The 11,794-nt window shown below is 40.2% G+C and overlaps 2 protein-coding genes across 2 annotated transcripts; one reads left to right on the forward strand and one right to left on the reverse strand.

The window, feature by feature from the left end:
• Positions 1 to 1,850: 1,850 nt before the first annotated feature.
• On the forward strand, positions 1,851 to 10,140 carry LOC114569238 (myosin phosphatase Rho-interacting protein). The gene is made up of 13 exons (XM_028599047.1): positions 1,851 to 1,967; positions 2,051 to 2,128; positions 2,999 to 3,047; positions 3,261 to 3,329; positions 3,460 to 3,549; positions 3,793 to 3,887; positions 6,301 to 6,931; positions 7,109 to 7,343; positions 7,587 to 7,698; positions 7,855 to 8,014; positions 8,214 to 8,327; positions 9,374 to 9,460; positions 9,569 to 10,140. The coding sequence occupies exons 3-13, from the start codon at positions 3,021 to 3,023 to the stop codon at positions 9,713 to 9,715; spliced, it is 1,767 nt and encodes a 588-aa protein (XP_028454848.1). The 5' UTR covers positions 1,851 to 1,967; positions 2,051 to 2,128; positions 2,999 to 3,020; the 3' UTR covers positions 9,716 to 10,140.
• A 4-nt stretch (positions 10,141 to 10,144) lies between these two features.
• On the reverse strand, positions 10,145 to 11,644 carry smdt1b (single-pass membrane protein with aspartate-rich tail 1b). The gene is made up of 3 exons (XM_028599060.1): positions 11,420 to 11,644; positions 10,574 to 10,732; positions 10,145 to 10,378 (listed from the first exon to the last, which is right to left on the reverse strand). Exons 1-2 carry the CDS (start codon positions 11,579 to 11,581, stop codon positions 10,595 to 10,597), a joined length of 300 nt encoding a protein of 99 aa, XP_028454861.1. The 5' UTR covers positions 11,582 to 11,644; the 3' UTR covers positions 10,145 to 10,378; positions 10,574 to 10,594.
• Between the last annotated feature and the right edge of the window lie 150 nt (positions 11,645 to 11,794).

Genomic DNA, 11,794 nt, shown 5'->3' on the forward strand with positions numbered 1-11,794 from the left:
AAGGAGATGCAGCCGAGACTTGAGGAGTCCATCACAAGCTTCAAACAAACACAGTTTGGACTCTGAAAAGCTCTACAGGAATCTGGAGTCTATCTCCCGCCGTGGATCCTCAGCCATCCAGCAAAACTCATATGAGGGATCTCAAGCATCTCCTCGAACCAGAACAGCCGTTAACAGCTCAGCCAACACTCACACTCGCAACAGCCGCGAAGTATCGCCGTCCAGGAACGGCTTCAGTACACACAGCCACACCCCACAACGGGATCCACAGTCCAGAGACAGCATACTGAGTCCTTGTCAAGGCTCCTGGCAGGGGTCCTCACACTCTTTACTCAGCCTCCCACCCTCGCGTGGTTCCTCCACATCGAGACGAGGTGTGGACTCTCGGATGCTTGGTGGTTCACTGTCACATGTTGCCATTACAGAAACTGACCATAAGGTCAGCAGTGACAGAAGCAGGAGCAACATCAGGCGAGGCATGGAGGCCTTACTAATCTCTGAACCCAAGAAGGCTGCAGTAGAAGTGGAGGAGGTAATGTTACGTATTTCAGGTAAAACTTGTTTTTAGCCAAGCTAGCAGCGTGGCTCAATGGATGGTAATGTCCTTCTGTCTGTCACTCGGTCAACCTCTTTAGTCCAGACTGACATATTTAAAATAATATGAGATGGATTGTCATTACGTTTTGTACGGATATTCATGGTCCCCAGAGGATGAAGCCTACAGTGAAATGTTTACACAACTATTGGATGGATTCACCCATCTGTGTGCTCCTCAGGATCAATTGTAATAACTTTAGTTACCTTTCATCTGGCACCATCATCAAGTTAAACTTTTCATTTGTTCAACACTTTTGTTGATGACCAATCACCTGCAAAATTAATGACATTCCCATCAGCCTCAGCTGTACTTTGTGTTTAGTGCTAATTAGCAAATGTTAGCATTTGTTAAAAAGTTGGTGAACTCGTAAACATTATACATGCTAAACATCATCATTGTCATTGTGAGCCAACTCTTCATGCTACATATAATGTAACATGTTGATAAATCTTTATGAATCTGAGGTGGGGATGACCATAGAAGACTACATTGTCCTGGCTGGTATTCCAACGATCCAGCTAGAGTCGGAGGAAGAGTTTCCAGGGATAAGGAGGAGGAACCAGAGTCCCAGCCCATGCAGGGACCAGAGGCTTAGGACTTACAGGTTGGTGGTATTATATGGAACTGTATGGTATTATTGTATTTTATTCTTTTATTTATTAGTTTATTTGACAGGGACAGTGTACATTAATTAACATTGCTGCAAATGCACCAGAATTAGCCAAAAGGCTATTTTTCATCCGTTGTCCCTGGACAGATCTTAAAATTGTCTACCTAAAAAAAAACAATAAGAAGAAGATTACAGTGAACAATACAAATATAAAAGAGCAGTAAAACAGATTTAAATATTCAAATCCTGTTGATGAATACAGTGTACAGAATAAGTTGTTTAGCATCTATTCACGGATAGCCATAACAGAAGTTCCATGACCATGCATCTATTCTGTATTCTCATGTGGTTCTTTAAACTGTTCCTTTAGCAGCTGGAAGATTCGTAAAAAAAAAAAAAAAAAGCAAGTAGAAAAAGACTTTGAAGATATCTTTTGATCTGACCATAAGTTATTGCCTTAGTTATGGCAAGAGAAAAAAGAAAGTCCTCTAGAAGCCTTTGCAGAGCAATGTGAAAGTTCAATAAGAAGAAAAGTATGTAAATGTGCGTTTAGTGTGTTTATTTGTTTGTCAAATACTTCCCTGCACTTTAATTTGGCTCTGGAGGTACCAAGATGAAATAGACATCTACAGCTCAAGGCTTGAGTCAGATGAGAGGGGGAGAGGCAGAGAGAGAGGAAGGGACAGACGAGAGAAATGTCGGGACTCTGAGAATGGACGATCATCTCGAAGACAGTCAGCCGCATCTGTTCATTCACAGGTACGACCCAACAACTGCACGTTCACAATAAAATCCATATTGTAACAACAGACCTTGTAACCTCGTCTGTTTGTTCTATAAAGAGTTCAGATTATCAAAGTGGAAAACACAGATCTTCAAAGGTGAAGGAGCGAGCTCCTCCTGAGCGCCCGCAGACACAGGTGAGCCCGGTCGCATTACTTTTCTGCATCTGTTTAAATCACGAGTGTTTGGAGGAAAAATGGGTCATTCATACATTCATTCTAAAGTAGGTCCCTGATATATATTTCAGCTCTTTTACTTCAGGCGCCTCTCTCATAGAAGCACCTTGCAGGAAAAAAGCCATTAGTTAGCAGTCTATGTTTTAGGGCAGCATGTTCATATGATTTATCATTTTTATATTAATAGATTCTAGGAGGGTTCAAGCCAATGTATCCTGCAGTGTCTGTGCTGCAGTGTCATACCTAAAACATGTTGAGTCAACAAACACAGAGGGATGGATGAACAAAAAATGAAACATTAAAAATGTTAAATAAATGCTTTGAATCACAGGCAACCATGCAAACATTTGTAGTAGTTCAGAAGCCCTGACATGCCATTGATGTTAATAAGAGCTACGTGTGATCTCACATTTGTGACTTCCTCATTTCACCTCACACATCATGCATTTTCTTCTCTCTCAATCTCTCTTTCTTTCTCTCATCCTCACAATATATACTGTACAATATGATGCATGCATGGTAAGTATGTTTTTTCTGCTAACATGCTTTAAAAGTGCCTGCTTGTTTTTAAGTCAGTTCCTCTTTCTCTTTTTATTTCCCCGTTTATGAAGATCACGGTTTGCAAAAGCTACACCTCTTCCTTTTTTACATACCTATTCTGCATTGTTTCCCATTTTTCATGCTTTATAGTTCTGCCTGCCTCTCTATGCGTGGTTCAGAATGATGTTGTTATCTGTATAGTTTCCGTTTCCTCTATTACACAATGAAGCGTGAGACATAAAACTACTGCTGAATGCTTCCAAAAGCTTGATTGCAATGCTTTAATTACAGGCTCTGTTACTTGAAGGGGTGGATGTCCAGACTGGATGAACATGGCAAGGTAAATGGAAGTTTTTTAAATTTATATTCTTATACATTAAAAAAAAAGAGGGTATAGTCATTTTCTCTTCCTGTATAACCATGCACAATCTGATACACCAGACAGAGTACAAAAACCAAGAACAAGACTCAACCCCTAAACTATCTTTAAAGATGTCTACATTAGAAAGTAAAAAAGTCATTCATTTAATGTTTTTTACTGTGTTTTGCTCAGTGGAGGAAACACTGGTTTGTTCTGGGTGATACTTCGCTGAGGTACTACAGAGACTCGGAGGCTGAGGAGGTAGGAGCTGATATGTGACATTAAAGTAATTTCTGATTTGTAGGAAGATTTACTAGATGTTAACCTATAGCAATTGATTTCAATCTACATACAGTCATTTGAAAGGATTTCAAACTTATTTGTGCTGCAGTCAGATGATCTGGACGGAGTGATCAACCTGACATCCTGTTTGAATGTGTCAGACTGTGATGTAGAGAAGAACTATGGACTCCAAATACAAGTATGTATTCACTGTACTTTTGCTCATTGTCTTGTACAGTACACCATCAGACAATTGGACAGTCAGATGTCCTCTACACCTCCCCCCACTTCCACATCAATTAAATGTTTGGCTGCTTCCTGTTTAACAATGTGTCTGTTTGTGTGTGTGTGTGTGTGTGTGTGTGTGTGTGTGTGTGTGTGTGTGTGTGTGTGTGTGTGTGTGTGTGTGTGTGTCTTTGCTCTGTCTTTTGATCTCCTCCAGACAAAGAGAGCAGTGTTCACTCTCTCTGTTATGACCTCCAGAATACGGCGGAACTGGGTGAAGTTACTAAAGCAGGCGATCCAGAACACCACGTGGTGAGTCTGACTTTATTCTGGGAGACAGTGGAGGAGGAAGTATTCAGATCCTTTACTTCAACGCATAATATGTAATATTTCTGCATAAAAATGTCTAAAAGTGACTAGACCTAATTTATATATTTTGTCGAGTTGTGTACTTACATTTTCCCAAATGTTTCAAAAAAAATTTTCTAACCCAAAGAAATCTGCAATTTTCTTCAGCGTAACGGTCCGTTACCTTTACATTTGGTCTGTCAATTATGGCGTCATATCCCCTTTGCGCATGTGACAGCGTTATGGTTGTCTGCCAGAAGCTGTCACGATTTGACTTTTTATCTAGTTTTAAGCCACATTTTCACGATTACATCTGAGGAGCTTAAGTTATCAGAGAAACAAACTTTGGCAGCTCGCCGCTGATGAGTTGAACAGTGTCGGAGAAACTTATTATTTTACGTGCAACTGCTTTCTTAATGTTTTTAACGGTTGTAATCACCTAGTCCGTTTGCTTTTGGGTGGACGAGAACTCTATGGATAATTCGGCTACCGGCAAAATTTCCTGAACAATGAGCACTGAAGGAATCCTAACCAGGAGAATCTGACAGCAATGACGGCAACTCCTCTGATCCCACGCTACTTCACAACGTCACCAAACTGCGTCTTGTGTTATTGTTTTGATTGAGAGACCCCTAGCAGCAGAAAATTACATATTATATAATATGTCATTGTAAAAATACTCAGTTACATGTAAAAGTCCTGCATTAAAAATAAAAGTATTACTATTATTATATATAAACTTATTAGATTATTATTGCTGATGCTTTAATTTATAAGCAGCATTTTACCGTTGTAATTGGTTGAGTTGGAGAAGAATTTCATATACTGTTGGGTAGTTTAATACCATTCCATCATACTATATACGTTCATCATATGTGTTGTATGTAAAATCTTAATTGGTAAAGTGACCAGTAATTTAAGCTGTGAAATAAATGTAGTGGAGTAAAACGTAAAACAAAAATACTCAGTAAGTACAAGTGCCTAAAATTTGTATTTGGGTACTGTACTTGAGAAAATGTACTCAGATACAATCAACTCCTGCTGGGAGACTACAGTGTACCACAACCAGGAATTACATACTGAAAACAACATCTTAAAGAAGAAAAGTCCATGAAATGACTTAACAACATTTCAATACTGTACAATATGTAGATACATTTCAATTAAATAAAAAAATACTTTATTTGTCCCTTAGGGGGCAATTTGAAGCTGGTTTGCAAACATAGAAATATAAAATTATAACAATGACACTCAAAACAATGTGAAAATACTAAATATATTTATGTTGAGATTAAAAAAATAAAAATAAAAACATTAAAAAGACAAGAGTTAAAGCCGGTGTTTGGTGTTTTAAGCCCCCAACGTCATCTTCCAGGCAGCGCTGCATGGAAGGCACTAGGGTTAGGCAAGGGTTAGGGTTAGGTGGGGGCTTAAAACATCATCGAGTGTTAAAGCCAGTAATCGATCCATAGCTGACCAACATTGTCCGATAATACAAGGACACATTATGTCACGCAAGTAAACTTGCTATTTACTTTGGCTGTTAACGCTTATGGCTTCTGGAATAAAATCAATTTAATATATGTATGGGAAAGAGGGAATGAAGCCAAATAAATCATACATTAAATTAAGATGGTTGAGGTTCAAAGTTCATTCTTGATGTTGGAAACAGCAGTTAATTAAATAATCTTACTTCAAGGTCCTTTTAGTAGTTATTCTGGAGCTTTCAATCACAAGTAAAATACTTAAGACTTCTACTTCGGTTGACAATGCTTACAGAGTATGTCATAATTTGATCTGTCATAATATATTACTATTTAATCATAATTAGTAATGAACAAATTACAAAACAGGACATCCTTTATGATGGATACTTTTTTTTGTTGACATTTTATTCATTAATTAGCAAATCAAGTCCAAAAGAAATACATTACATACAGCACAGTTAATCATTAGTTACTGAAGCATATTCCCCTCTCAAAGGCATGAGCTCCTTTCCGTGCAATAATTGTAATCAAAACACAACAGGGCTCAGCCCAGTTGACTTTAAAAAAAGACACTGAAAATTAGACCTATACCTTAGAGTAAACTGCGCCTAATTACATACACAGCACATGCTATATAAATATACTATATACATAGTATATAGCCTAAAAAGGACAAAACTAACAAACAAAACAAAAATGGTGAATACTTGATGTTTATCATGTTCACATGATCCTTAAAAAACAGGCGTTTCACTGACCTGAAAATTCCTGAACACTGTGAGGACATGCAGACAATGTGATTGGGTGGTCCTTCTGTACCAAACCCCTTCTATCATCTTTCTTCTGATGTGTAACACTACCCTCCTGTCTTTCCCTCACTCTGACCTCAGCCAATCAGACACTGGCAGCGTGAAAGAGAACTCCATCTCCCGGAGACCGTCGTCATGCCAACCCCCTGCTCGGTTCATCTGCAAGGACTCGGACTATGAACCTACCACTTCCACCTCCAACACCACAGCTGCAAACTCCCATCAGGCCGACTACCACCAGCAAACAGTAGACAGGGATCTGGACTCATCTCCATCCAGTCAGAGAGAAGAAGGGGAGGGTTGGGACCGTGAGCAAGCCAAGCGATTGGAGGAAAGGAACAAGTGGTTTGAGGAGGGGGTCCCCTTCAGTGAGATGGGCAGCAGGTGGGACTCCATGGAGCTGAAAAGGGGGAGTGTACCTGTGCCTGTAATTGAAACCATGGACTCGGACGTCAACAGGAAGTGGGTAGAATTTGAGACGTTGTCATTTAGGGACATAAGCGCACAGTCTCTCATTGGAGCCCAGGCTCATCAGTCAAGCACCCCACAGGCATCACAGTCTCTCGTTAGCACCCAGACGTCGATCCCTGAAGAGGCCAAACTGTCTGTCACTGGCTCACAAACTGATATATCGAGCTCAAATGGGGCTCTTCCATCCATAAATGAAGCTCCAACCATTCAAACAAATGAAGCTGAAGCGCTTCACAAGGAGGTAAGAAAGAACTTAGTCACTCCATTAAAAAAAGTTGAAAGGTGATGACTAGGAACAATAGTAAGACTTTCCTTTAAAGTGTTTTCAATGCAAGGAAATTATGTTAATATATCCAGAGGTGATGTACATCTCAATCTTTTTCCTCCTACCTATACTCTCTACAAATCCGTCTCCTAGGCCCTCTCACTTCGAAAGCAAATGGAGAGCATTAAGAGGGAGCGTGCAACCATGGGGATAGAGGTGGACAGCCCGTGTGGCCCCGGGGCCCCCTGCAGGGCCAGACTAGAAGCCATGGAAGTAGCCCATCAGAAAACACTGCAGGAGCTGCAGGAGAAACACGTGAGGGAGATCAGGGAGCTGGAAGAGCAGAGAGACAGGATGCTGCAGGAGGAGAGCCAGACAGCTGCTAAAGGTAGGACAGGAAGTACAGTAGTATCATGCAACAGTAGCACCTGGGGGCAGTTTGCATCTCTTCCTTATGCCTCTTTTGCTCTTGCAACCAGTATTTATGTATTTATTAACTGTATTTATGTCTATTAAGTTTATGTCGTGTTCTTGATGTATGTTCTTAATTAGCTGTATTGTGTTGTTTGTAATGCTGTGTGTTGAAGGCAAAGACAATTTAAGTAACAAATTATGGAATTATTTATTAAAGCAATGGAGGCACTGAGAGCAGCTCACAGAGAGGAGCTGGAGAGAGAGGTGGAGAAGGCCAGGAGGTCGGCTGGAGGAGCTGCACAGGCTGATGTTTCATACAGAGGCCACATGTAAGTTTATTACAGTCACTCTGTTATCATGCTGAGAGTTGCCTTTATCTCACGGGGCTCTCGCTGCAAGCTTAAGATGTTCTACACTCAGCCGTGACCCCTTGCATGATCATGCATTATATTTCACTCCATAACTCGTGTGTTTGTGCGTGTCAGGCCACAAGCGGATGTCTTGCACAGTGAGTTAGATGTGCTGTCAGAGCGCTACTCTCAGAAGTGCCTGGAGCTGAGCCGCACTGAGCAGAGCAGCCAGGGCCAAGAGACTGAGCTTGGTCGCAAGGAGAGAGAGCTGGAGCAGCTAAGAAGAGAGAACCAGGTTTACATACATGCCTGATTTAATTCTGTTTTAATACAGTACCATACCGCCTTGTAGATTGTTAAAAGAATTGACATAAAATTCAGTTTTTTTGTTCTTATAGGGTTAAACTAATGAAGAAGCTACAATATTCATAAGCATACTAGTTCACATTATTTCTCCATGACATAATTTAAGCTAAAAAAATATCTCTTTTCAGGAGCTTAAGGCCAAAGTGGCGGAAGAGATCAGCCGCATGCGTTATTTCATCACAGGGCAGAGGTCTGACACGGTATCCCTTGGCAACACTGAGCGCAGTGCGTCAGAAGTAGAGGTATTGATAGCAATAGGTTTAAACGGTTGTGACTAAACTCCTATGAAAGTAGGTGATACTAATGCATCCTAACTTATTGCTGCATCAGAACCCAGTTTCAGTTATTGCACCTCAAGTATTAACTCTGGCTTGAAAGACAAATGTTGACATTACTGTCATCATGGGGAAGCAGAAAGCAACATTTGACGAATGTGCTGTGGGATTTGCAACCCATTTTAATAAACACTAATTGATCTGAGAATTTTTACTGCTTTGTCCTAGTGACCATTTTTGCATTTTTACTGTTTGTTGTGTTCCCAGTAATGGCTCCCTGTAGAAACATTGTCACAGTTTCTGATGGCCTCATTAGTGTTGAGCATCTGTGGTTGGTCACATTATAGTGCAGCACATACTGCCATCTACTGCCTGAATACCGATGTAGCACATCACTTTGGGCTGCAGTAAAAGGTTTTATGGCTGGACTTCCAGTGGTGGAAGATGTATTCAGATCTTTTACTCACACCAGGGTAAAAAATACTCCTTTGCAAGTAAAAGTCCTGCATTCAAAGTATTATCTGCAAAATGTACTTAATGTATCAAAAGTAAGGGTTTTTGTTATGCAGACAAATGGGCCCTGTAATTGTTATATATTTTTTATTATTGGATTATTGTTACTGATGGAATGCATTAATGTGCAAGTAGCATTTTACTCTTTCAGATACTTTTATGTTGGGTAGTTTAATCTATAACAATACACCATATTTTATAAGCTGATCATATGTCTTGTATGTAAAATCTTAATCAGCAAAGCAACTGTACAGTTGTACAACAGCTGTCAAATAAATGTAGTAAATAGCTCCAATGTTCCCTCTTAAAATGTATTGGAATAAAGTAACATAAAAAAGAAGCACTCAAGTAAAGTAGAAGTAGGCTACCTTAAAGTTGTACTTACAGTGCTTAAGAAAATGTACTTAGTTTCTCTCCACCAGTGTCGCATACATTGAGACTTTCCATATGTATATGAAAACATTACACTGCCAATAGTAAGATGTCACATTGTTTTCCAGACATTACTGAGAGCGAAAGACAATGAGGTGCAGTACCTTAAAAAAGAAATCAGCTGTCTACAGAATGAAGTGCAGTCTCTCACCAAGGTGATTTATGATCAGACCTCTCAAAAATAATACAGTCCTGAACATTTACAGCTTTGATTTAAACTGTTCTCCCTGCTTGATTTTGTCTTGTTCCAACCCTTACTATAGGAGAAAGAAGCAGCTTATGAGCGTTATAAGAAGGCCTATGTAGAGCTGAGTGACACAAGGGGTCGTAGCCAGTTGGAGACGGACTCCCTCAACGAACACTTGAGACTGGCCAACGCTGTACTTCAGGAGGGAGCGAGACAGACCTGACCAATGAGGACAACTGTTAAAAACTTACCTTGATGAGCCAACATGAAATATTTATAAAATATCACAACTAAATCATTACATTGCAATAACATGTACTGTTATGACTGGATATGACTTAAAAGAGTTAAGAATGATGGCAACTATTGTGTACTTGGAAACCACTGTGCAAAGACTGTTTAACCACCTACACATGATCTGTGGTAAAACTGCTCTGCGCTGGTTGTTCCATTGTTTTCCTGTGGGGAGAGCGGTGCCGCCCAACTAGGCGCTCAAAGTTAAAATTATTTAAACTTTGACCTCGTTGCTGCTGACCTTTCAAGGTGCAACCAATTCCAGAACGTTCCTGCGCTGTGCTTTGCCTCGCTGCTCTGCGCCCTACCGCGAATCATGTCTAGACAGCTTTAAGATTAAATAACAAGTGTTTATCCATGTGTAATCGACTCCCTTTATTAAGTTGACAGACAAAAACATGCAAACAGGAGTGAAGGCATAACTAGTAGTTTTGATAGCCTCACATGATATGAGATTTAGAAAAAAAAAAATGTATTTAAACAACATAATTAGCAGAGGAGAGGAGATGGGTGGAGGGATGTATTTAGATGTCAAAGTGCCCCATCTTCCTTGTGCCAGCTGGTGTGCTCTCACTCAGTATTGCAAAGCACCCTGTGGATATGAATAAAAAATAAATAAAAAAAACTGTCAGCAGCTTTGTTAATGTCGCAAACATGCCATAAACGATACCCTTCCACATACAGCTTAGAAACACCCTTTACACATGAATAAGAGTGCATAAAAAAGGTCTAAGCAACAGTGTTGAAAGGTCAAATAAGGTGTTGCTAAAGTACACTTTGACTTTACCATTTATTTTCTGGAGTTAGCTCAGTCATCATCGTCATCGTCTTCAGGGACAAAGATGTCATGCTCCTCCAAAAGAGCGGCAAAGTTCTTGCTAATCAGAGTTCCCACATACAGGAAAGGCACCACCACTGCGGTCATGCGGATGAGTCCAAATGGTGTCTGGAAAACATTAAGGGACAAGAGGACTAAGTTTTTCAAGTGACATGAAAATTTCACTGTAAACCAGACTACCTAACTATTAACTTGAGGCCCTGTTTTGAAAAGGGCTTAACTGTGGCCCATCAGCTCATTATTTCCTGTGGCCCTACAGCAGGTTTATCCATCCATGGGTGGAGCATACTTAGTTTTGGTAGACATTTTTTTTTCAATTTGGTCCTTTATAGGGATTTTTTGTTGTGTTCCAATTATATCGAATTATCTGTATGGGCCATCGTAATCTTATTGGACATCATAGTTCAGAACAAACGACGCGTTCCTGTAATAAACAGATTGTCCTCGATTTTTCTTGCCTTGACAACAACGCACACCAGCTTGTGTAGTGTTTAGCTAGCTCAAATAACACCATTTATCAGAGGCAAATGTTCCAATTACGCATTATTTCAATGTGTAACATAAAATGTCCACTTAATCAATAATGATTTTAATTGATAAAAAATAATGACAAAAAAGGGGTAATTACTTCCTGAAAGTACCTCTACGTTCGTGTAAACATGCGTTCATTGGCTGAGTTGACTAACCCCAGCGGAGCTTCTGCCTTTTTATTTGCTACAGCGGCTGTCAATGCAGCGTTAAGTCCCGCCTACGCTGTCGGTTTTCACTCGATAACCAAGGAAGAATAAAACTCACTTTATCCGGTTTCGGTAAAATTGCCCCCGACGGCGTGGATACTACGGTCCTGCCTTGAGTCGTCCTGGATATGTTAGATGTTTTCAAGCCGTTGTTACGGCTCATTATCCCCGCATTTTTGGTGAAAAGTCGCAGCGGGAGCCGCAGTATACTCGTCGCCATTTTTTCCAGTAATGTCAGCAGAGTGGGAGTGGCCGAGTGTGGGACTGTGACCGTCGATGTAGCATGGATGTATTTAGAGATCGGGAGCTACTCTCCTTCTCATTGGCTAATACTCGTTGTCTTCATTGGTTGGATAGGTTAGGCTCTAGTGTTCAGAGGTTCAGAGCCGTGTTTCTGATCGTAGATAAGGCCCTATATAAATATATATATGGT

This window comes from Perca flavescens, chromosome 2 (assembly GCF_004354835.1).
Source record: "Perca flavescens isolate YP-PL-M2 chromosome 2, PFLA_1.0, whole genome shotgun sequence".
Taxonomy (NCBI): Eukaryota; Metazoa; Chordata; class Actinopteri; order Perciformes; family Percidae; genus Perca; species Perca flavescens.